At 41.1% G+C, this 27,316-nt stretch overlaps 1 protein-coding gene across 3 annotated transcripts in view; it reads right to left on the reverse strand.

Moving 5' to 3' along the window:
* The window catches only part of ZNF609 (zinc finger protein 609), a 208,588-nt gene extending 185,920 nt beyond the window's left edge, over window positions 1–22,668 (reverse strand). For all 3 annotated transcript variants that reach the window (XM_024735133.1, XM_024735132.1, XM_024735131.1), the window contains exons 1-2: window positions 22,607–22,668; window positions 2,658–3,531 (exon numbers count right to left, since the gene is read on the reverse strand). In XM_024735133.1, the coding sequence (XP_024590901.1) occupies window positions 2,658–3,404 (747 nt within the window). In that variant the 5' untranslated portion in view covers window positions 3,405–3,531; window positions 22,607–22,668. The remainder of the gene's footprint in view (window positions 1–2,657; window positions 3,532–22,606) is intronic.
* Window positions 22,669–27,316: the final 4,648 nt, after the last annotated feature.

Here is a 27,316-nt window from a genome sequence, read left to right on the forward strand (position 1 = left end):
TTAGCTAGTTGTAGACATGTGACAATTCTGTCCTACACCACAAACTCCACTTGTCTTCTCTCTCTTGTTTCCAAGGGGTTACAGGAGTGGGTATGGGTGAGGAGACTCCAGCTAAGACACTTTCCAAATTTTATGAGTTTTCCCTCTTCATGACAGCTTCCAGCTCAGAGTATGTAATTCCTAGATTATATCAAAACATCTGTTTTGTTGTTTTGGTTCTGTTGGTTGTCCCCCACGTGGAAGAAAACATTCCAAACCAGTTAAGCCATAGGCAAGCCCATATCTCAGAGACAAAAATCTTAAGAAAGTTTTTAAAGACTTAGCTTATGAGTTATAGTATTAATCATCAAACACTGACTCAAACACCTCTTATGCCCAACAACCTGGGATCCTTGTTTCTCAAAAGCTGCTCCACTCCGAGATTCCTAGCCTGCGTTCCCTTTTGCACCTTTCCCTCCTCCCATTCCAGAAACGCTGTCTTTCTGCACAGTGTTTTCATCTCCTAGCAACTTCCAAATATTTATTTACATAATTATTTATTTCAATGGCCAAATGCTTTAGAATGGCACCCCACAGAACCAGACTGTTCAAGAGGGTTGAGGGAACAGGGAAAAGAACTGAGAAAGCAGGTTCTTGCTTAGAGTGACATCAAACTGCACAGCAAATTTCCTCTTCTAAGAGTACTTCTCAGCAATTTTACCTTTCCTCCAAAAACAGAAGCACAGTCTCTTTCCCTTTTCTCTCCCATTCCACTGCCCCAATCTCAGTCTTTTGGGGTGACAAGGCATATAACACAGCTATATTATTAAGAAGCAAACCTCCCTGGCACCAAGGTGTATTCTTAGCTGAATATACTGCATCTTTCAGCCCAATTATAATCTGAAGGGCAGCCACCCAACCAGTCCCCGAACCTGTAAGAAGAAAAAGGGTTCCATTGCTTCTCTGTTGGAGACTCTCAAGGACATTTAGACTTAAATCCAATATGAAGATAAGCATCATTAATCCTTTCATCCACAGACCACTACTGGGCTTAGAAGATTGCAACATGAGTCAAGAGTTCTAAACAGAAAGGAAACTGAAGGCCACCCTCAGAAGTGGCCACTTTTCAGCACAGGAAGAACAAAGATTATGAACACGGATATACAGCAAGAGTTTACTGGAGCCAGATGTAGGGAACAGTCTAATGGGCCTGGAATAGAAGCAAGAACTCCTGGTACTCCTAAGCCTCTTTAAAACAGTATTATCCATCTGCATCCCAGAGAAAATGGTAAATCACAGCCAGCACACGATGCACCATGCCAGTAACCAGCTGGAACTTGACTCTGCTGAGGTGGACTGTAGCATCTGCCACCTAAACATAGGCAGACTCTCTGGCAGCTGCCACTGGTAAAAGGGAATAAACCATTGTGTTATTAGTGGAAGAAAATTCACAGTCCTGTTACCAGGGAAGCCCAGATGTTGCTAAGAGTCACAGATGTGCCAGAGGCAAGGACCAAAACACCTACAGCAAAGAAAGCGTAACCTAGCACTGAGAGGACACCACCACCCAAACATACACATCCTGCCTCTATTAACACTTACATATGGAAAGAGGTATTCCCTGCTGCAGCTGATGCAATTACAGAGAAATCAATTTATACTGCATCTGCTGGGATCAGCTGAAAGCATAGGGTGAGCAGAACACAGAGCGGAAAATCAAGAGCCAGTGAACAGCACATTACCAGGCCAGCCGCTTTGCAGGAAATTGTAAGCTGCAGAAGTTTAAGGCAGCCTGAGCTGACCCTAGATTCACACCCACTCTGGTCTAGGCCTCCAAACTCCATTTACTGAGACATGAACTAAGATCATCTTCCCAAAGGAGGAGAACCCCTTGTGGGGCTGCAGGCACCTGTCCTTCCAAGTCAAGCAGAAGGCAAGGTATCATTACACCATTTGGCAGCTATTAAACCACCAGGAGACCTTGATTCCCAATAGTTGAGGGAGATACCCAGACAAGAACTATACTTTAGTGGCCAAAGAATCTCCTTCAAGGCCAAACTTTCATAGCCACTACACTAATCCATAAGACCTGATTAAGTACCTCAGTACCTCCTGCTCCACTGTTTACCTGCCCCAAACTGTGACCTTTTGCTCTTTGGCAGTCACCAACAGAACACTTGGTAGATACCATGTAATGAAACTTACTTAACCCTTTTCTCTTCCAGAGACCCAGCAGCACCATTTATCCCATTAAAAACAGCACTCAATTGAAAGCCTATTAAGTTTATCAACTTGTTAAGTTTATCAATGACTCTAAGGATGAAATGTCAATCAAGCTGGGAACCATATAAAGGTTGATGCCAGCCTCTAGTAACAAGTATCTGAGGTGGGACAAGGACAAGGCTGGAGGTTCTTGACTTACGGAAAATTCATTCTACCAAGCAGCTACCCACAACAACAGACACTCTTCTCCAAAATGTCCAGGCCTGCTGTTAATGAATCTGTAGGGAATCCCCTAATTTGGAACAAAACCACATTATCATTACCAGCTGCTCTGACCTTGTAATTGGTCATTACCCACAAACTAATGAGGCTCCCACAGAGTGCACATAGCATTTGGCGGTTAGTCCAGGGCAGTTCTGACTGGCAGTGGGCAGCCAGATCTGGCCACCTCTTACCTTTTCAGACTTGACTTTCTTTAGCGGGCGACACTCATTCTCCCCTTCCTCTGGCTCCGGTTTAGCTCCCAAAGGGTTGAGCGCTGCCCCAGGCTCAATAGCTATACTCCCAAGTGGCTCCACAGCTCCTGGATCCACCCCTGTGCTTCCATCATACTGACCACCACGTCCTCCCAAGGGAACTGGCTGGAGGACCCCAGGATCCTTTTCTGAACAAGTCCCCACTCCTTCGCTTCTCTCCTTCTTGCTCTTAGATGAGCTGTTCTCCTTCTCCTTTTTGGAGCCGGCTACACTGCGGGATGCCTTAGCCGCCTTCTCTGAGCCCTTGGGAGCAATAGCAGCAACCAGGCTTCCTGCATTGGCACCATCTCCTGAGCGTCCCTGCACCTCTTTCTTGCTAGCTGCCCCCTCACTTGGAGTGAACAGGGACGTCCCTGGAGTGGGTTTGCTAGTGTCTTTGCCACTCTTATTCCTTTTAGATTTTGATTTGCCTTCCTTCCCTTGAGGACCTGGCACTGGGGTCACAAACTTGATGTTGTCTGGTAGTGTAGCCACAGCATTGGGAGCTGGTATCCCCACCTCCTTTGAGCCTGACATTTCCAGTTTCTGCTGGTCCTTTTCCAGATCGGCGTCCAGGTCAATGATGAGATTCCCTACTCCAATGTCCCATTCATCCCCACTGTCGTATGTCTCAACCGGGTTTGCATCCACTCCTTTCCCTCCGGAGGCTCCACTGCTCAAGGACATCTTAGAGTCAACGTCCCACCTCAAGATTCAAGGCTCTTCCTTGCCCCCAGCTTTCCTATTTTCAGCTTCAGCTATGTTCTCAGACCTGCCACATTGGTCAGTATATGCCCAGTGGACAACATCATTGCTGGAAAAAGAAAATTTAAAGAGCTGTTAAAGGAAACAATACAGGCAAAGAGGCTGAAATAAACTCCCACAAAAAACAGACCCTTCCTAGGTGGTTATCACACCACAATAGACAAGACAAACAGGTTCAGCTGTATTTCTAACCAAGTCACATTGGACCAAGGGAAAAGCTAATTCCCACTCCATCTCCACAGGGGAGAGTACAATATTTGCAATTGCCCGGAAATTCGGCAGTCTTAACTAGGAATTCTCTAGAGTTAGTTTCCCATTCCGAAGAGACTTATTTCTACTACCACTGCCAGGCGGCAATCCTCCCTCTATCAATACAGGCCCTGGCACATCCTCTAGCACAACTTTACTCATACCTCTTTTCTCCTTGCTTCTTCTTGAACTATCAGAGATTCAGAACATAGTCTAGCAAAGGCTAAATCCCTCTACTCACAGGGCCTGTCCCTACTAAAAATAATATAGATTCCTTGTCATTCTACTGCTGGGGGTGGTGGTGTCTAATTGTGGGTAAGTAAAAGAGAAAAGCAAACAGAACTGGGGAAAAATACAATATCAGGATAGGGGCAAAACCTGCAATTAGAGGAGACAATCCTCAGAGAGGACTTAACCAATCAGCTTCAGTTCAGTTAAGCCAGCCTTATTAAACTCCAGGTTTCAAATTATGTCTAAATAGCAGAATCCACTGTAGTCTTTCTCACTACCCACTAAAATACCCAGGAAGACAGACACACACACACACACACACACACACACACACACACACAGAAAAAATATTACCCTATCAATAACTGAACAGTACTAAAAAACCTCATGTTAGAATGTGGGAAAAGTCTCTACATTCTAATAGTATAAGACTGATGGCACTATATTGATAAATACCAGGGCCTCACCACACGGAACAGAGATAGCTAAAAAAGGGGGTGGCATGGGGTGGGTGGTAAAAAAGGCAATTTATACCTCTCCTTGGGAGTGTACCATCTAGAAAACCTGGCAGCCAACATACACCATCCAGCTATTACTTTATTTTGTTTTTATTTTTTGCTGTACGCGGGCCTCTCACTGTTGCGGCCTCTCCCTTTGCGGAGCACAGGCTCCGGACGCGCAGGCTCAGCGGCCATGGCTCACGGGCCCAGCCGCTCCGCAGCATGTGGGATCTTCCCGGACCGGGGCACGAACCCGTGTCCCCTGCATCGGCAGGCGGACTCTCAACCACTGTGCCACCAGGGAAGCCCCCAGCTATTACTTTATGATGAAACCAAAGATTTCTGTTCTTGCTCACTCCCGTTTACCATCTTTCTATATGCATATAGAAAATAACTCTTATAAGATGACAGAGCAGAAAGGGTAAAACAGAGGTGGCACAATGAATCCTACAAAATAAATATCTAACAGGTAAATGCCATCAATATCTCTTAAGAGAGATAAGACACATTGTACTTTTCCACCTGCTCTCTCAAGGCAGTGTCAAAGAACCAGGGTGCAGTTCAAGAGAAGATGTCACCTAGGAGAGCAGAGCTATACCAAGTGAGTGCTTGACAGCAACTGGGATGTAAGAGAGAAATTCAGCGCATTAATAATGGCAGCACATTAACCTGCCATTTAGCCATAGATCTGAGAAGAAAATACATCCTTTACCCAAGTAGAGAGCTTAGTGCCAACAACCAATCATTGCTGACGTTGAGTCCACATAGATCTTACTTCATAAAACGATGAGCAAAAACTGTGTGTGTGGGAAAACATCACATAAGAACTATGGGGCATCCCTGGTGGCACAGTGGTTAAAGAATCCACCTGTCAATGCAGGGGACATGGGTTCGAGCCCTGGTCCGGGAAGATCCCACATGCCGCGGAGCAACTAAGCCCATACGCCACAACTACTAAGCCTGTGCTCTAGAACCTGCGAGCCACAACTACTGAGCCCATGTGCAACAGCTACTGAAGACTGTGCACCTAGAGCCCGTGCTTGGCAACAAGAGAAGCCACCGCAATGAGAAGCCCGCACACTGCAATGAGGAGTAGCCCCCGCTCACCACAACTAGAGAAAGCCCGCGCGCAGCAACAAAGACCCAATGCAGCCATAAATACATAATTTTAAAAAAAAAGAACTATGAAAAAATGCCACCCACAAGGTAAAGGCAACATAATCTCTGAAAAAATTAAAGAAATGATACCTCTGATAGTGATCTAGAATTCTGAAGACATTTTTAGTAAAATGTTTGGAATTCTCTATACTATACACTAATTCATTCAAAAAAACGTGTATTAATTGCCTACTAAGTACCAGGCACTAAACTAGGTGCTGGGAATACAGTAGCAAGTGAGAGTGTATAAGGCAGTGGAACATGATACTGAAAATAATTCTATTATGAGGGACAAAGGCATTTCTAGAAATGGAAATGCCAACTGAATCTGCACTACAAAGGATTATTAAAGTATAGTTCTTCCCAACATCATCATTTGTCACCTCTGCAATCTCTGCAATTGTGGTGAGGCTCAGAGCATAACCCACATTCATCTAATACTTACCCACTTTCCTCTTGAGCTGCACTATCATCAGTATGTAATGTAACCATAAGAACAATTCCATGTTTGTTTATTCAATAAAACTTTCAAAAGACCTTCCTCCAAAAAACAAACAAAAACCCTTCCTCTAGAAAACAGGATGCTAATGGAAGAGAGACTCTGGAAAGGTATATAAAGGGAAGGATATAAAGTACATAAAAGTGTTTGTGCTCACTGAGAGCTCCTGACAGTTCTGCACTGGCTGACCTGTCGTATGGAGCAGGGTAAACAAAATATGACAGTAAAGAAGACACAGCATTAAGAAGATACTAGGCTGAAATGGAAAGATACGAACTTAGACAAAAGAATCTGATTTTATTTTTTAAAAAAGGAAGATGCAAGGAAATGAAAAATGCAATTAAAATTCATACAGAAATCAAAAAAGCACTGAACTAAAACTGTGGAAAATGAATCTGTAAATTACAAGAAAACCTGAGATACTGTTCCAGAAGGCAAAGGCAAAGGACAGCAAAAAGAAAACAGTGAGAGAAACTGAAAGACAGAGAAAGTATTTAACAATACTCAAAGCAAAACTGAAGAGACTAGAACAAACGGGAGAAAAGCAACCCATCGAGGCATAATATATGAATAACACCTTGAGCTGAAAAAGATCTTGAAAAAGTTCACTACCTTTTCAGCAAAATCAATTTAAAAAAAGCCAAACTTGCAGACATCCTAACAAAATATTTGAATTACAAAGGACAAAACTTAGGCCAACCTCAGACTGCTCTGCAATATTAAATGTTAAAAGAGAATGAAAAATCTACAAAGAATTTTGAAGAGAAAAGGTTATTTTTCAAGAGTCTTTCACTGAGTCAAGTTGTTTGTCACGTGTAAAAACAAAAGATTTTCAGTTATGTAGGAACATATATATATCCACCTTGTTAAAAACTATCTGAAGCATTAAAATCAGTTCAGTGTAGCATAAAGTTGAATAATTCTTGTAAACAGAAATACCAAATGATTTTTGTAATCTTAAGAGTAAACTCAACGCAGATATTCCTGGAAAAGATAGGAGGCAAAATCAATGCTTGTAATAATGCTGAACCTAGAACGTTCAGCCTTAACATCAGTAAGGAAAGACACTTCCTCAAATTCCTTTTGTCCCAATTCCATATGTCATGGCAAATTGTTTTGTTTTTTCTAGTAAGCAAGAAATATTGTTATAAAGCAGAAACTAACACACCATTGTAAAGCAATTATACTCCAATAAAGATGTAAAAAAAAAAGAAATATTGCTGTTAACATGATTTTTAAATTGTGCTTCTTCTTAAAAGGGAGCTGGAGATGAAAAGAACATCTGATGCTCTGTGCTCATTTTCAAGTTCCACATCTTAAGTGAGATATTCATTAAGTGGAAGGATATCCTAGAGTATAGTAAAACACCAAAAAGCCATTTCGTAAGAGGAAAGGTCTTAGAAACTGGTATTCTTTAATCTGGAAAGGAGTTAGCTGAAGGGAGACAGGCTGGTTAGCTTCAAATATATGATGGTTGCAATGTGGAAGAGAGAAACTTATTCTGTTATGCTGAGGGTATAAAATGGACCAGTAAGTAGAAGTTACAGAAAGACAGATGTTTAACTCAGGAAAAAATGTAATACCCTGGAATTCCCAACAATGACCCACAATGCTTAATGAAGCCATATCTTTATCACTGAAAGTAGTGACCAGAAAAACCATAATCACCTGTCAAGCAAATTACAGAATTCTTCTATGTGTGACAGGGAGTAGTCTGGACATGCCCAGGGCCTTTTTCAAATCTGAAATTCTGTTAATGTACCTATCAAAAAGTGCACTCCCTGGGCTTCCCTGGTGGTGCAGTGGTTAAGGATCCGCCTGCCAACGTTCAAGCCCTGGTCCGGGAAGATCCCACATGCCGTGGAGCAACTAAGCCCATGCGCCACAATTACTGAGCCTGCGCTCTACAGCCCGTGAGCCACAACTGCTGAGGCCGCGCACCTAGAGCCCGTGCTCCACAACAGGAGAAGCACCGCAATGAGAAGCCTGCACACCGCAACGAAAAGTAGCCCCTGCTCGCTGCAACTGGAGAAGGCCCGCGTGCAGCAACGAAGACCCAATGCAGCCAAAAATAAAAATAAATAAATAAAAAAAAATTTTTAAAGTGCTTTCCCTACTAGAAAACTACCCAGAATTTCTGAATGACCAGGATGCAAACAAAGAAAACATATCCTGAGGACTGATATTTAGTGGTCCTGATGCTCTATAGAGAGCCACTGTCCTCTAATTTCTGAGTGAGTTAAGTAAGTACCACTTTTCAACCAGGTGACTTCTCAGAAATTCAGTTTACCAAACCCAGCAGGTTTCATAGTAACTTTGGTGGTACCTTTCCAAAGATATACTGAAAAATTGCCAAGGATTCTTTAATCAGCCTGGCTACAGCAGCCAGACCACTTTCCATCTGCTCCCTACCACATCCCTGGCTTTATACAGCCAATAATCAAACTCTCTGACAGTTCACAGCAGAGATGTTTAACCCCAGGAGGTAGGGTAACTAACATGGTAGCTGGAAATGAAAAGCACTGACCTCTTGCTTCCATGGCAGAGAAAGTGCAGAATCAGGAGAACCAATACCTTACAGAGACCAAAAAGTACTTTCAACTTGCAGGAGCTTCTGGATATATTTTCTTCTCTCTTCTTTTGTCTAATTGTACTACACTTCGCTATTTAGGACCATGATTCACCAAACTCTGGAATTACTTGCCAGTGCCATTTCTGCTTTGTTCTGCACCTGATCACTAAGAACTCTTCTCTGCGTGGATATAGCTAAGGGACCAAGATAGGCCATGACAATCACTCCTCATACCCTGTATCTATAACAATGAAAGTTCAAATTCCAGTTTCCTCTCTGGAACCCAACTCCGTCCCTCAGACTCCCAGCCCACAGGCTGCTTTGTAATCATACATTTCAGGTCATTAATTGCTTTTTACTAGGGCATATGCCATAGATTACACCACTTCCCTACCTCAGTAATGAGCAAGGCCTCTCTTCCAGACTAAGAATGAGAAAAAGAGTCTTCACGCGAGGTCTCTGCCCCTGCCCAGAGGACATAAGCAACAACTGACCCTACTTATGTCCAAACACAATATGAAGAAGAATACTTCTCCTTCTGCCCAGATAGAGCTCTGTATCCATCCTACAGGGCATCAAAGAGAAAGGATCTCTTTAACTGCCAATTACTTATAGCTAATGTGGTCTAAGTAGCAAACTGTCCAATGCTCTCCCAGTGTAAATTTATCTGTCCTCCCCTCTTGTTACAGTTTTTGGATCAATCTTCTTACAGGCTTTGGTCTGTGCAAGTGACAGTTGTGTTTGAGTGAGTACACTCTGCTTGCAACCACACAGGTCACACACATTTGGGTGTGCGGGTGATCCGTCTGGCTAGCTAGTTCTCACCGAAAGCTATATGGACAAAGAAAAATATGCTACACTCAATTTTAGGAAGGCAGCATGGTGTAGAACACAAAACTGAGCTGAGAATCAAGAGATGTGATTTCTGAAAAAAAAGAGAGATGTGATTTCTGGACTCAGATTTCCAATGACCCTAGCCAGGATGTTAGCCAAGTTGCTTCATTAAATATTAATTTTCTTATTATAAAATGGAGGGAGAATCCATCATGGTTCTAAGCATATTATGAGGATCCAAATCTGAAAAATATGACAACTCAAAAGTATAAAATGACCCAAATATTCTCACAATGTTCTAGGGTCTCAACTTAAAGAGGCCTGCTTCATGGTTATACACTGTATAAAGACCTAAAGTATTTTTAAAATACAGTAAAAATAAATATTAAAAAAATTTTTACAAATTAAATTACAGGTAGTACTGATATTCATTTGAGTTCTACGAAAGAAAATGGCAATCCTTTCTTCTTTCAATTACTCAGTGGTTTTCACTTACTCTGGTTTTCCATTTAGGCTACTCCTACCTTCAGATGTGGCTCATAAAATCCTACACTATAGTGACTGACAAAAAGACTCCATCTTGCTTCAAAAACCCCTCAGGGCCAAGGTACCAACCTCAAAGCTCATGGTTTTAACATCTGGACTATCTCTTTTGCCAACTGTTCCAGTCCAGTAGGTTGTTGACCCCCCCTGACAGGCCTTCAAAACTAAATTGTGTGAGGTTCACAGGGTTTGATGCCCCAGGGAACTGTCAATAAAGCAGTGGGATAAAACAAAGTTGAGAGAAAACCAAACTATACCATCTTCCCTGAATTCCAGATGCTACCCTGAAATCACATACTCAGCCAACCTCAGGTGAGGCTAGTACAACATGTAAACCATCCGTGGTGACTCTGAGCTTACCCAGCTGGAAGAACAGGCATCTCCCTCTCCAGCTGCCACATTAGAGCTCACTAATCAACTGAATTTCCAACTGGGGCTCTAACAAGAAACAATCAACTTTCCTTTGGGTCTCTTCCTTAATTTATTACATTAATTACTGCAACAAAGGAACTGTGTCATCTCCTCAAGTACCATACCTCTCAGCTTATATCTCCAATGGGGATCAGATAAAGATAGACTAAGAGTGCCAATTTGAGAAGATGGATCCAATTCAACAGGGCTCATCTGACCATGTGTCACCTAAGGACAGAAGAGCAAAAGTGTAGCATCTTCCAGTCCCTCAGTGTTTATAACCTGCACCTCATGAATAGTTTTATGGTCCTCACAGGCTGCTATTCTCAGAGTAAGATTATGAGGCTTGACCTGTTTCATTTCACATAAGCAAATGACACTTCCACTAGACATAATTATTCAACAAGGCTCAGGTTTAGAGCCTTGGTGTTTGTCAATACTGCTCTGTGCCAGCATACATCTCACAATAGGCTAAACAGCATACTAAACATGTAAATAATTCAGTCCCAACCTTATAGGGATTCATTGGTGGAACTGGTTCACAGAGAAAACCCTTACCAAGGCCTATGTATAAGCAGAAGGCAAAGATCATCTAAAGTAAACAATAAAGCTCTACCATCCCTCCTCCCCTAAAAACTGAAGGGCTATGTAGCCCTTTATAATTTAGTTCTTTTCCCCAGAGGTAAACATTCTGTACTAAAGAGAAAGAGGTGATGTCAAATTCTCAAGAAAAAAGTGAATAGTGGAGTTAGCTTAGGAATCAGGAGATCTAAGAAATTGGCCCTCCACACAGAACTGTTGTGGCAGAGCTTTTCTCACCTCTAAAACAGGGAATAATATGGGTCAAGTTCATAGGAATGGGGGAAAGGAAAAAATCTAAGCAGGGACTTCCCTGGGGGCACAGTGGATAAGACTCTGCGCTCCCAGTGCCGGGGGCCCAGGTTTGATCCCTTGTCAGGGAACTAGATCCCACATGCATGCCGCAACTAAGCGTTCGCATGCCACAACTAAGGAGACCATGTGCCACAACTAAGGAGCCCTGGAGCTAAGGAGCCTGCCTGACGAAACTAAGGAGTCCATGTGGTGCAACTAAGACCCAGTACAACCAAATAAAATACATAAATAAATATTTTAAAACAAAACAAAAAAAACCTAAGCACTTTTCAGGAAACATGAGGAATTACCTTCATTTTTATATTCTAGACCTCACCTCCCTTCCTAAGTCTCTTACTTAACTACTATCCTATAGTAACTCTAAAAAGCACACAAAGAAAACTTCTCTATCAAAAGACAGTATCTAGGGGCTTCCCTGGCAGTCCAGTGGTTAAGGCTCCGTGTTTCCACTGCGCACAGGTTTGATCCCTGGTCGGGGAACTAAGATCCCACATGCTGTGTGGGGCGGCCAAAAGAAAAAAAGATACTATCTACACTGTTAGACTAACCATAAAAAATGGTGGAATTCACACACACATCCCTTAGGATATCTAAGCTAGATTGACTTCTCCAGCCTCATCTCATGGCCACACTCTGTCCTCTGCACCCCATTCCCACCTTACTGCCTTTTGGCATTTACCTCAGACATTCCCTGCTCACATCCTACCTCCCAGTGCATGTGATGATTTGATTAACATTTGTTTCCTCCACTGGACTGCACGCATCCTGAGGGCAAGGGGCTGCATCCCTTTTGCTCACCATCGTATCCTAATAACAGTGTTTATGTCACAGTGCTCCCTCAATAAATATTCTGGTCAATAAATGAGTGAATGAACACTGCTTTCCTCAATGCGCAGAATCATAACACTGCCAAGGCTGCCGTTTCTCATCTCCATTCTTACTTGAGTTTGATTTGTCACTAGTTATATGCTGTCTCAATTACCTAACAGTTTTCAAACTTACTAGAACAGAGTGTGGATTCCTCTTTCTTCTAAGATACAGATAAAGGATACAGATTTACCAAGAGTCTAGGGGAAAAGTAAGAAAACAATCCAGTCCCCACATTTCTTAAAAAATGCCTAACTGCTCTGGAGTACTCTCAGCCTTCAGTCTCATCCATGCATAGCTGCTACCCAAAATAGGGCTAGCCCACAAATCAGGATTTCTGGACATAAGCAATCCCTTGGAAGCCTCATACTTAAATGTATGATACATTCTATCAGACTTAAAACGTTCAGTTAGCACATTTTAAATATCTATGAATCAAAGGTGACAGAAGTCAGAAAAGTGGTCATGTCTGGGAGGAGGTGACTGAGCAGAAAGAAGCATGAGGGAACCTTGTGGGTGCTGGAAGTGTTCTATTATCTTGAGCTGGATGGTAGTTATATGGCTATATAGACATGTAAAAACTGTGTTGTAGGGGCTTCCCTGGTGGCGCAGTGGTTGAGAATCCGCCTGCCAATGCAGGGGACACGGGTTCGAGCCCTGGTCTGGGAAGATCCCACATGCTGCTGAGCCCGTGAGCCACAACTACTGAGCCTGCGCGTCTGGAGCTTGTGCTCTGCAACAAGAGAGGTCTCAACAGTGAGAGGCCCTCGCACCGCGATGAAGAGTGGCCCCTGCTCGCCACAACTAGAGAAAGCCCACGCACAGAAACGAAGACCCAACACAGCCAAAAATAAATAAATAATTAATTAAAAAAAAAAACAAAATGATAAAAAACAAAAACAAAAACAAAAAACTGTGTTGTACACTTAAGATTGGTGTACTTTATGCACGTTATCATATGCACATTATATTAAAAAAAAGGTAAAATAGTAAACACCTATGAATAAAAGGACTATATTACTGGATCATGGTCCTGGTCCTAAAATAGCATTTTATGTGATCACGGTAAAAGGGAATCATGCCATCAATCCCCACAGGATATTTAGGGGGATGGAAAGGGAGGGAGGGAGGGAGGGAAGGAGAGAAGGAAGGAAGGAAGGAAGGAAGGAAGGAAGGAAGGAAGGAGGGAAGGAAGGAAGGAAGGGAACTACATTTAAGGATTACCATGTGTTTGATGATATTGTGAGGAAATTTATAGATCTGTTGGAGAGTCTGAAAGCATTAATAACAACAAACCAAAAACAGTGAGGTACTTAATGATATTAAATCCTGGAAAAAAACATAAGTTGTATAAGAAAACATAACAGGGGACTTCCCTGGTGGTCCAATGGTAAAGAATCCGCCTTCCAGTGCAGGGGACGCGGGTTTGATCCCTGGTCTGGGAACTAAGATCCCACATGCCGTGGGGCAACTAAGCCCGTGCGCCACAACTACTGAGCTCGTGCGCCTCAACTAGAGAGCCTGCATGCCGCAAACTACAGAGCCCACATGCCCTGGAGCCTGCGCGCCACATTAGAGAAGAGAAAAAGTCCGTACGCTACAACTAGAGGAGAGAAAACCCACATGCCAGAACTAGAGAGAAGCCCGCACGCCACAACTAGAGAAATCCCGCACACCACAACAAAAGATCCAGCATGCTGCAATGAAAGATCCCACGTGCTGCAACTACGACCCGATGCAGCCAAACTAAAATGTAAAAAACCAAACAAACATAATAGTAGTATACTAAACGGTTCAATAATAAATATTTACTTAACACAATAAATAATGGATACTGATGAAACCAAACATTTGACTTGATAAGAAGGGGAGGGCAATAGGAGTGTATATTATTTATTACTTAGAAATATGGGAGTAAATACAAGAAAAAGACTGAAAATTTTAAAGCAGGTGCCTAGTGGGAGTGAGACTTGGTGATGGGAAGGGATAAACAGTGGATTACTGATTTTCATTAAAAGCCATACTACTATTTGACTTTTAATATAAAGTTCATGGGAAGACAAAAACAAAAAAGTACATGTATTAATCTGATAAATAAAACATGTTAAAATAACTTTCTATGGTTATTATAGTTCCATAATTAATTAAAAAGAAATAGATGCAAAGTTCTAAGAGAGCATAAAGCAATTCCTATTCAGAGATTGTATATTTGATTTTATTTTTCATTTGTAACATTCAAATATTTTAGTTTCATTGTAATAGTTGTTTCCTGTCCATCAATGGACACTGATTTTTAAAGGGGTCATTACTCCATTACAATAAATACAGTAAACTGGAATGCTGAAAAAATAAATTAAAAAATAAAATAATTTTATAAAAAGTTAAGGATACACTCCCCCAAATACTCCTGGATCCCCTTGACAGATTATTATAAAATATATTAATCCAATAATTTATCAAAAATCTTATGAGATAGGAAGAGGGGTAGCAGAAGTGAGGCAGGTGTGGCTATAAAAGGGCAATGTGAGGTACCTTGGTGGTGATGGAACTGTTCTGTATCTTGACTGGTGGTAATAAAATTGCATAGGACTAAATATACACACTCATAAATGGGTACAAGTAAAACTGGGGAAATGTGAACAAGCTGGGTGGATTGTATCAATGTCAATATCTGGTTGTGACACTGTACTATACTTGCATGACATTACCACTGGGGGAAACTGGGTAAAGGGTACAAGGGATTCCTTTGTATTATGCTTACAACTGCATGAGACTCTTACAATTATCTTAAATAAGAAGTTTTAATTTAAAAAAAACAAGAAAGCCTTCTAGACCCCCTTTTTTTTTTTTTGCGGTATGCGGGCCTCTCACTGCTGTGGCCTCTCCCGTTGCAGAGCACAGGCTCCGGACACGCAGGCTCAGCGGCCATGGCTCACGGGCCCAGCCGCTCTGCGGCATGTGGGATCTTCCTAGACCGGGGCACGAACCTGTGTCCCCTGCATCGGCAGGCGTACTCTCAACCACTGCACCATCAGGGAAGCCCTAAACCCTTTTTTAAATTTCTACTACCTCTAGTGTTAACAAATTTTATTTATTTACTATTGATAAGAGCAACCCAATAATTAAGCTAAATTCATTTCTAATTTGAAAAGGTGCTCTCTATCCAATACAGGATCCTAAGAACTGGTGAACAAGTCTATATGTTCTTCTCATCGCCTGATAGGGTTTGACAATACTCCCTCTGTCTTTAAAAGCTAAAGATTTTTTTTTTTTTTTCATTTTACATGTCTTCATTAAAGCCTTCATCTCATTTGGCCACCAGCTCTGATACATATTTCTTAGGGATGCAAAGAACGCACAGTAACACAAAGACAAACCTTGCTTTTGTATAGAGGGAAGTTTATTTTTATCTTTCTTTAGTTCTCTTCCTAATGACGCCTAGCATTTCCCTGGCAGCACACTGAGCTAATTTTTTGAGGGATAGCTTACCAAGATTTCTAGTCTCCTTTGGGGGCTATAATTGTTAGCTAGAAGTTACTCATGCTAACAAAGTGGTTTGGACTTTCTGCCTCTTATTTATTTATTTATTTTTTGGCTGCATTAGGTCTTTGTTGCTGTGCGCAGGCTTTCTCCAGTTGCGGCGAGCGGGGGTTACTCTTCATTGTGGTGCGTGGGCTTCTCATTGTGGTGGCTTCTCTTGTTGCGGAGCACCGGCTCTAGGTGCGCAGACTCAGTACTTGTGGCTCGTGGGCTCTAGAGTGCAGGCTCAAAAGTTGTGGTGCATGGGCTTAGTTGCTCCATGGCACGTGGGATCTTCCCAGACCAGGGCTCGAACCCGTGTCCCCTGCATTGGCAAGCGGGTTGTTAACCACTGCACCACCAGGGAAGTCCCCTGGACTTTCTGCCTCTTTTAAATGTAATACTATGCACACTGAAGCTCATCTTCTAGTTTTCATTCCCCACACACAGCCAAGATATTTCAGAAGTATAATCTTGAACAATTTGGGAACCTAAGTACTTGAAAGAGCTTAATGTCATGAGAAAACCTGAATATGTCACTTTTGTAAAACATTTATTAAAATGTCAAATAAAATGAGTGTCACTACTTAAACCCTTCCACCTAGAAGAACTTATCAAGATGGTTTCTGGAGGTAAAGTCATGAGAAACCAGCACAGTACAATGGAAAACAAAACAAAACAAAACAAAGGAGGACGTAGCAACAGCTCAAGTCTACTCTTTATTCCCCCCTAGATGTGTAAGAATCTTGGGCAAGTCACTGCACTTATTTGAGCCTCAGTTATTTCACCTATAAAAAGCTGAGATAATTAGTATACCATACACAGTTTAATACTCTCAGTAGAAACTGGAACAGCACCCTGACAAGAAACTCATTAATATTCTTACAACAAAATGAATAAATATTTACTTGAAATAGAACAACCACCAAAAAAGGTTATAAATAGCCTCATTAGCTGAAGTCAGGTTTGTGCCTACCTTACAAAAAATCTTTCAGCTTTCAGAACTTTGGGGTTTTAGAACGGCAGAGAAGAGACTGTGGACCTACACAGAAGTGTTTACTGTCAGAAAGTCAGTTTGCTAAGGCACAACAGAACATTTTCTCCCTTTCCAAGACTAAAGTTTTTAAATAGCCTTTGGCCTGACTTTAACAAAAAATCTTTTAAAACTAAACAGTGTCAGGACCTCCCTGCTGGTCCAGTGGTTAAGACTCTGCGCTCCCAATGCAGGAGGCCTGGGTTCGATCCCTCGTCAGGGAACTAGATCCCGCAAGCTGCAATGAAGATCCCGCATGCCGCAACTAAGACCCGGCACAGCCAAATAAATAAATATTAAAAAAAAAAAAAACCTAGGGCTTCCCTGGTGCAGTGGTTGGGAGTCTGCCTGCCAATGCAGGGGACACGGGTTCATGCCCCAGTCCAGGAAGATCCCACATGCCGCGGAGCGGCTGGGCCCATGAGCCATGGCCGCTGAGCCTGCGCGTCCGGAGCCTGTGCTCCGCAACGGGAGAGGCCACAACAGTGAGAGGTCCACGTACCGCAAAAAAAAACACCAAAACTAAACAATGTCCACTAGTAACAACTCTGTCCACACACAACTGTCAATGAATTGTCATTTGTGACTTCTCCTTATATAAACTAACCTATCGTCTTGGCCCCAGTAAATGATATGAATGATACCAAGTCATCTCAATCTTTAATTTACATTTTTCAATTTTCTAATATAGATTTTATTCCCTCCACCTCCAAACCCTTCTACGGACAGAACCACATATCTACACTAGTCCCTTAGTGTAATGACCATGCCACTTAAAACATGAAGTGATATACTTTCACTAAGAGTTACAGTTTATCCTTGAATTCTTTCTCAATTCTTGGGTAGATAGGTTTAATCTCATCAAATTTACTGATATGATCAAGAAAAGCCTAGGTAGCTAGGAAAAAAATGTATTGGAAAGACTAAATAAATATTACCATTTCTGGAATAACCCCAGGGACTTCTGTACATTTTTCTGTGCTTTCTATGCATTAAAAAAGATTAATTCGTGCCCTAATTTTTTTTTAAAGTTAAGCATTTATCATCATTTGACCAGAAGCTTTAAACTGCTTGAGAAGCGGGAAAAACAGAAGTGGAAATTCTCCAACGTCTTCATCCCTGAATGGATCTTTCACATCATAATCAAGCAGTCTTAAAATTTTCTAGTTGCCTTTCCATTTTTAACATGTCTTCTTAAAAAAGCAAAAACAAACATAAACTCTTACCATCAGTTGAGCAAAGAGCTTAACTAATTCATCTTTTTTTCTTTCACCTAATTTCTAGGCAGCACGTGTGACTAACCACCATCACTTTGTGGGCTTCTTTGGTCTTGATTGAAAATGTTTAAAAATTTTTTTAAAAGATGCTTTTCTCCTCTCCACAACCTCTGAGACTATGCCAAGTGACCATCTGTTTTGCACAGTCCTTTTGATCCCTTGCTTTCTAATAAAATGGCTTTTAAGTCTTTAAACTTCCGGTGGGTTGTTTTTTAAAATCTTTCCACTTTTCCTACTGTACATACTTGATTGCAGCTCAATTTCTTAAAAATGAATCCTCATATGATAGATTTTATTCCTGCTCTCCCTGAAGAATGTTGAGCTTAATCAAGATTATGGTTACTATTAAATAGTGTTGACCTACAGAAAAGTTTATCAATTCTTGTTTGTTCCTCAAAGCAAAATCCAGGTTATTTCTTTGCTTTATGGGATCTAAAACTGCCAACTGTGTGAAGTGGTTTATCTTACTCAAAACCACATCTTCACATTTGCTGTCAATAAAGTATTTAACTAATCTATGTATAAGTAAATAAACCCCACATTATTATTATCTGGCCTAATTCTGCAGCTTCTCCAATCTCCTTTAACAGTTTCAACTCAGCCACATTATTGTGATTAGGGCTGTGACATTCTTATTTAAGTAAGGATTTCGATCCTTATAAAAATTTAATCCCTTGCAACCTGTATCATTCCTATGAAGTGCAGAGCCTAGTAGCACCATATTTCAACAATTAGTTTCCTTCCATCAAGTATCTGAGATGTGAATTAAACCACTGTATCATTATTTTGCCTACCAAGAAAGGAGAAGGGAAAAAAATTATATGAGGATGACAGAAATGGCACTCATGATGTTTATGTAACACTTTAAAACAAATCTAATGCTTCAGATCACAAATTCAGGTAAAATATATTATAGACTTGTTGTTGGAAGAAAATGTCACTGTTATATTACCTACCCCAATGTAATCTTGTTAAAGCTGAATTTCTTTCTTATACGAAGGCTCCATAAGAAAAAGAATATTACCAGACACTGTCCTGCATTACCCTCTTTGCCAGGTAGTGTTATGGAACTCATGTGAAATCCACACTGCCAGGATTTCTAGCTCTGTTAGGACTAGAAGGGACGACTAATACAAACCACAGAAACAATACTACTAAAAAAGCAATTATCACTAGCAAACTAAGCAACATTAAAGCATTTTTACTAATAAAGCAAACAACTTGGTCAGTTAAACTGAAACCCTTTTAACCACTAGAGGAAAAAAACAACACACACTTGAATTAACAGACACTGGTTTTAAAGTTCATAATACGGTAATATGTTATTGTACCACTTGAGTGTATGTGGTGAGGAAGTATGACTTCAAGTCTGATATGCAGCAAATCCTGACAAAGAAAAGCAATGTGAAATCTGCCCAGAGGCTCACCTAACATTAGAACCATATCTGCCTAAAAGTTAACAGATTTTTCTTAGCATCGACCCCAAGTTCATCGAGAACCTTTATTCTAAAATTTTATATCAAAATAGCACATTTTTTCAGAATGGCAAATAGGTCTCCTTGTGCACTGCACCTGCACAAGATGATGATATAAATAACTAAAAATATAGCGTACAGGTGTCCTGCACCTCTCAGCTACCTCAAATAGCATACAACGTAACAAACGTGCTGAGAGCTTGATGTCCATAAGCTGCATTCTACACAACCCAAGGACGGAAATAAGACATCTCTCATACGTTAGGTAGGAATTTTAGCTTGGAGCCAATTACCAAAACGGCCTAAGGGATTTCTGTTTCCTATCAGCTTAATGTAAAGAAAAAGGGAAGAGGCAACAGGAAAAATAATGAAGTAGTAGAAGGGTTAGTAAAGAGCAAGCAAGGAAACTATAAGAAAATTTACAAAACACAAGTCAAACAGGAGAGCATCTAGACATCATAAGACATCTTCATCCTCAGGCTAATGAATTAGGTACTGAGACTTCCAGAACATAGCTAGCTATGCATTGAGAGGAAGTCGAAATACCACAAACCTTAAAATTCTATTTTTAGGCTGAGAGCAAAGTGTACAGTCCCTGAAAACTTATTTTTAATGAGCTACCCCAAACAAAGTTGCTGAGGTCTCACTAGAAGAGGGAAGGTCATGATAATGGGCTTTTCCCGCTGAGGAAGGAGAAAACTCAGAGGTCTCACTCACCCATTACTCTAGGCACCCAAGGGCCAATCAACAGGAGAGTAAATCCCACTCCTCAGGGAACTGGCTACAAGGCCTCCAGTTCTACCCTTGGTGTCTTCCAGACATGACTGCAGTTTTCACCATGATTAACTTCCAGGAATGCCAGCCAGGGAGGCAGCCAAGAAAAAAGAACATTTTTCCGCCTCACTGTCAGCTAGACCCTTTGGAACCGCTGCAGACTGTGCCTCTATCTCTCTTCTGGGCAGAAGAGTATTTAGCACCCTCAGGCAAGTGCCTAACAAACCAGTAACACACTAGCATCACAATTCTCAAAGATGTCTACTCTGACCATCTTATTTAAAGCTGCAACCTAGGGCTTCCCTGGTGGCGCAGTGGTTGAGAGTCCGCCTGCCAATGCAGGGGACACGGGTTTGTGCCCCGGTCCGGGAAGATCCCACATGTCGCAGAGTGGCTGGGGCCGTGAGCCATGGCCGCTGAGCCTGCGTGTCCGCAAAAAAAAAAAAAAAAAAGCTGCAACCTTCCTACCTCCCCCACCTATCCTTCCTCCATACTCCTAATCTCCCTTACTCTGTTCTACTTTTTCCCACATTATTTATCACCCTCTTTACACTATATAATTATTTATTATCGTTATTTATATTTCCTTTTGTTAAAAGACAAGATCCATGGGGTTGGGATTTGTGTATTTTGTTCACTGATAGATCCTAAGCAGCTAGGACAGGACCTCACATATAGCAGGAATCCAATAAATATTTATGGAACGAAGGAAATAAATAAGAAAAACTAAAAAGACCTCTTGGAGGTCAACAATACCCAGAGGGCCCAACCATGCCTATATTCCTCTTACAGAATCAGTCTGGTTCCCGTGACTGACCTACATTGCTTCTGTCTGCCATGTACTACCTCTCCCCTTCCCCTCAAGTCTTCCATCAGCTAGGATATATGGAACCACAGTACTGCTGCAGGCACTAAAGGGCACAAATGCTTGTCCTTGAGTCTGAAGGATTTCTAAAGGCTTTCACAGTCTGTGCCTTGTTCCTAGGTTATTCAGTTTGGGATAAAATGTGTTAAATGCAAGTTACCTTAACATAAAAGAAGGTCTGAAAAAAAAAATCACAAGAAGTTTCTGTTTTCAAAAATCAAATTCCAATTCAATTCAGCAAGCATTACACATAAAGTTATATTCAAAGCACTGGGGTGAAAGCCATGGGAAACAGGAGACTCAGGTCTCTTAGGAGTTTAGAATAAGGTAGGGAAAAAATATATTCACATATGATTAAAGTCAAGGTGTGATACAGTGCTATAACAGAGATCCTAGCAAAGAGTTAAAGAGATACAGAGGAATACAAAATCAATTCTGGAGATATAGGCGGGTGGGAAGACGAAAGTTAAGAAAGTCTTCAGGAAGGAGATGAAATTTTTTGGTAGGTTGAAGGAAGGGTCAGATTTAAAGCTGAATGCCTTGGAGCAGGGAAGGGCATTCCAACAAAAAAGAAAAGAAAAAAACTAAGGTGTTGAGACTGAAAAATGCAGGGTAAGCGGAATGGCTGGAAAAAGAGAAAGAAGTAAGACTGAAGGCTAGGGTTGGTCAGATCATAGAGGATCTTGAGTGCTGGCCTATATAGGCAGTAAGGAGTCCTTAAAAGTTTTCAGCAAGAAGTGAAATAATCAGAACTGTGTTTTTAAAAGTCTACACTGGGGGCTTCCCTGGTGGCGCAGTGGTTGAGAGTCTGCCTGCCAATGCGGGGGACACGGGTTCAAGCCCTGGTCTGAGAAGATCCCACATGCTGCGGAGCAACTAGGCCCGTGAGCCACAACTACTGAGCCTGCGCATCTGGATCCTGTACTCCGCAACGAGAGGCCGCGACAGTGAGAGGCCTGTGCACCGCGATGAAGAGGGGCCCCCACTCACCGCAACTAGAGAAAGCCCTCGCACAGAAATGAAGACCCAACACAGCCAAAAATAAATAAATTAATTAATTAATTAAAAGTCTACACTGGGATTCCTTGCTACATATTCTTCTAGAAACAAATTCTTTCCTTTCAAAGCACTTCAGCTCATAATCATACATTCGTTAAATGATTGCTAGTTTCCTCAACTAGATGTGTAAGTCCAGAAAGGACAGAGATGATGTCTAGCCTGGCACATAAGTGCTCAATAAATACAGGCATACCTTGGGGATATTACAGGTTCGGTTCCAGACCACCACAATAAAGCAAATATCACAGTAAAGCAAGTCACACAAATTTTTTGGTTTCCCGGTGTATGTAAAAGTTATGTTTATTATATACTGTAGTCTATTAAGTGTGCAATAGCATTATGTCTCAGAAAATAATGTACATACCTTAATTTTAAAATGCTAACCATCATCTGAGCCTTCAGCAAGTCACAGTAGTAACATCAAAGATCACTGATCACAGATCACCTTAACAAATATAATAATAATGAAAAAGTTTAAAATATTGTAAGAATTAGAGAAATATTGTGACACAGAGACATGAAGTGAACAAATGTTGCTGGAAAAATGGTGCCAATAGACTTGCTCGACACAGGCTTGCCACAAACCTTTAATTTGTAAAATACACAGTATCCGCAAAGCACAGTAAGACAAGGGATGTCTGTATTCACTAAATAAATAAATAAAAACTATAATAATATTGCAGTAGTATGTAGTATGTAATACAGAAAGAAGCATTAACCATGAGGTTACTAAAATAATATACAGATGAAGGCCTGAACTAGGTCAGGTGAAAAGGTGAAGCTAAATGATAAAGTATCTAGAATGATTCAAACTTGGTGAATGATCAGATGAGGTGGTAAGGAAGAAAAAAAGAACCAAATATGAACCCAAAGTTTTGTGCCACGGCAACTGGAAGAACTGTAATGCTTAGGGGAGAAAAGGGTAAGCAAGTTTCAGAAATGATGGACTGGAGGTACATTCGAAAGCAAATACCAAGTAGAAAAAAAATTTCCCCCTTCCCACTATACCTTTCAGATTCATAGACCCCATGGGCCTCACAATTCCAATTTCTCTATAGTTCCATTTCTGATACCATTCTTGCTGAGTTTCACACCAAACCTCAGAATTTGTAACTGAAGTTACAAGGGACATTCTTGAACATTCACTTCTGCTCACATGAATAAAAGTTCATCTTAACCAAACCCAAAGTGCTTACCTAGGAATGTTACTAGGAACACTCTGATAACATACCAAAAGCCCTCTGGCTTTACTCTGTACATAGAACAGAGCAGACACTGCTGCCTTACTCTATGAATACTGAACAGCAGCCTAAGAAACTACAGGTACCAACATGCAATGTTGTATCAGCATGCAATGCAGTACCAGCAGGCAACGTGGCCTAACTGCCAGACCTGGATTTCAATCATGGTGTGGTTTGATTTCCTAAGGCTGCATGGCACTGGTCACTTTCCAATTCAAAACCCTTCACTTGACACTTAAAAAAAAAAAAAAATCTATCTACAAAAGCCACTTATATTTCTAATACAAATCTTTAAAAAATCTCATGCAAGTGGAACACTTCTCAAAATAACCTTTAGATTACCTGAAAATTAGTAATGTGCTACAGATGGCTGGGAATAAAGCAAAACACTCCCAGGACTTTTTATGAGTCCAGAATAAACAGTAGTTCCTCCCACTGAATTTTTCTATTACAGACAGATGGATGTTTTAAGTACAAATTTAAGAAGAGTGAATGCTTCTTCCAATGTTCAAAGGTAGATTAAACATGTGATTTTGCCATGTTAAACACATTCCCCAAAAAGAAAGACTAAAAGACCATCATCTTCTTAACATTCAATAAACAGCTGCTATTGGAAGTTCCAAATCCAAAAACTAACTGGAAAATACTGATAAAAATCCTAACTTGGGGAATTAACAACTAGGTTATACAATTTTATTCCTTTAAACTGCTTGAAAGCAAGATTTTCTAACATCACAGTTAACCCTTGAACAACATGTGTTTGAACTGTAATTTAGGTCCACTTATATCTGGATTATTTTCAATAAATACGTACTACAGTACTACACAACCTGCAGTTGGTTGGAACCTTGGATACTGGAAGGCCAACTGTAAAGTTATATGAGAATTTTTTACTTCCCTGGGGGAGGGGGGGTGCCCCAACTGCTGTGTTGTTCAAGGGTCAACTGTACTACCAATTTCAAAGTTCCTAAAGTCACCCATCAACTTTAATTTGCTCAGTCCCTTTTAGGGGGTATTTCAGAGATCCCCCCTGTTGGTCAAACTGCCAGATTTTGCATTTTGATCATTAAAAATAACACTTTTATTTTGTAAACAAAACAGTGGGCAACTCTTATTCAATCCCAAGAAGTTAATTCAAAGTAGGTTTTCCACTAACTGGACAAAAATGGAAAAATGCCCAACCCACCTCCAAAATCAGTCCCTTGGCTCAAGATTTCAGATATAAGAGATTTAAAGATCTTAGATTACTGACTGAATACACAAAATTACTTCTTAATGATATCAGGCAAATCCTTTCAGGTTTGATTTCTTTCTCCCAAGCTGAGGTTCTTTTTGTACAGCTTTCTGATCCCCACTCCTATGGCTTGAGAAGGCTAGAAAAAGGTATATTTGACAAACTGGTGAACCTGCAGAATGGAGGTACAAGACTCTCCAAAAGAAGATAACTTCATTAAAAAAAAAAAGCACAGCATAAACTTTATAAACATATCAAAGAGGAGTGAGAGTCAAGCCCCCAGGAACTAAGGCTGCACTTATTTGCCCTTCTGAATACTGACACAATAATAAAAAACTGCCCACTTATGTCAACCATCAACCATTTTTGTCCCATTCTTTCATCATAATCTTGATAGCATAAAATTCAACACTATATGGAACCTTTAGAGATGATCATGTCTAATATGCTCACTTTACAGATAAGGAAAATGAAAACATAGGAGTGACTAGCACAAGTCATGGCTAGTCAGAGGCAAAACAGTGATCAGGATCTGGGTTTTATGACTCGCAATTCTGTGCTTTTTCCTCTATGCTTTGAAAAGCTATATTAGCAAATAAACATTTTACACTATTAAATCAGAAAATAACTAACTGTAACTAAGCCACACAAAAATAAAATTCATCCATCTAAAAAGAACAAAGGGTTAGAATAGGAAGTACCCCAATTCAAATAGAAAGAAGGAGCATTTGTTCATACAGTACGGGGCTTTCTTAAGGGCACAACCTTGTACATATTTTCTGTGCCATTTTATTAATTACCACCTGCTCGGATTTGTGTCCTGTGCTCCATCAAATGCAACTCCTTAAGAGAATGCCACACTGACTCTTGTGGCAAAGGACTGAAAAGTGGTAACTTCTGGCATAGATAACTTGATGGTACAAAAGGAACCCACAAACGTGGTGCCAACAATCAAGAGGAGAGGACTGGGGGCTTCCCTGGGCGCAGTGGTTAAGAGTCTGCCTGCCTATGCAGGGGACACGGGTCTGAGCCCTGGTCCAGGAGGATCCCACATGCCGCGGGGCAACTAAGCGTGTGCGCCACAACTACTGAGCCTGCACTCTAGAGCCCGGGAGCCACAACTACTGAGCCCGCGTGCTGCGACTACCGAAGCCCGCGTGCCTAGAGCCCGTGCTCCGCAACGAGAAGCCACTGCAATGAGAAGCCCCGCACGGCAACAAAAACCCAACTCAGCCAAAAATAAATACATTAATTAATTTAAAAAAAAAAAAAAGAAGAGAGGACTGAAGTTGAAGAGGGTGGAGATTTTGCTGGGAGCAAGTAATCCTGAAAATGGGATAAGAATAAAAATCCAAGGGAGCAACACTGGCCTGACACTAATGACCAGAGAGCATAATAAAAAGAAGGCAGTTTCAGAGCTTGCCTGGCATCAGACAGCTCTCACCTGCAAAAGAAAGAAGGAAAAAATTCTCACAGAGACAAGAGAAAGATCGCAGGTTTGGTCCTGAGTGATGGATTAGATATGACCTAATAGGTATTTGCCATCTCTTATTTCTGGGACTCTGATCCAAGAACAAACAGCAAGAGAACCATGAAAAATCAGCCCTGTTGGATCTGGAGTTCTGCCTTGACAAGATATAAAGCTCATTCATAGATCTGACTGTGCTCATGAGACTGCAGTTCAACTCCTGCTGCTAGAGCAAGGGGAGGGGGAAGGAAGATAGAAAGGGGTGAGTGGGAAGGAGGTGGAAGATCTGGGTTGTGACTATAATAGCTACAGTAATTAGAGTGTTTCCAGGCTGCTAGGGAAGTCTTCAGAGCAGAGAATGTGGATGGGAGAAGGGGGAGGGGGAAAAACATGAGGAAGCAAACTACTGAGAATGCTAGGAAAATACATGGTGGTTTGTGAACAGTTTAAAACAAATAGCTGTGATGGCTTCATATGGGGAAATAAAGAAGTTTATATTTTTTCCCAGAAGTGAATATTATACAAATGACTGCTAGGCTCCTACTTAAAGCTAGGCTGCAAACTAGGTTTAAACAGATTCTTGCAAATGTCCCTGTCTCTGTAGTGGTCCACTGGCCCTGGCCTCAGTCACACTGTTTGCCTCCCTTTTCCCTAAATCAATCAAAAAAATCTATCTATCCATCCAGACAGCCAGCCATCTACCTAAATCTCTGTCTCAATCTCTCTGACAGATCAGAGCCTTCACTTCACTTGGAAAAGGGATTTCTGAACTCCAAAACATTTAAAGTCACTTCTTTGCTGTCAATCAACTGTTAATTAATACCCTGTGAATTCAATTAGATTGTGTGTATGTGTGTGCCTGCGTGTGTTTCAAGCATACAGCTTGTCAGCCCAACACAAAAAATCACTGGAGGACACTAAAGAAGTCACAAATTAAACACCAAGTTGCTTGTTTATAAATTTTAGGCTCTACGCCACTGCCTACTATAGTGGCATGATCATGTGAAAGAAAAATAAAATGATATTAACAGAAGATGATGATAACCTAGAAGGAAAATCTGGGAATTTGCAGAAAACCTCTTGTTTTTAAGATAAACATTTAGTTGAGATACTTCCTTAGCATGATTTGGC

This window comes from Neophocaena asiaeorientalis, unplaced genomic scaffold (assembly GCF_003031525.2).
Source record: "Neophocaena asiaeorientalis asiaeorientalis breed wild unplaced genomic scaffold, Neophocaena_asiaeorientalis_V1.1 scaffold264, whole genome shotgun sequence".
NCBI classification, from domain to species: Eukaryota; Metazoa; Chordata; class Mammalia; order Artiodactyla; family Phocoenidae; genus Neophocaena; species Neophocaena asiaeorientalis.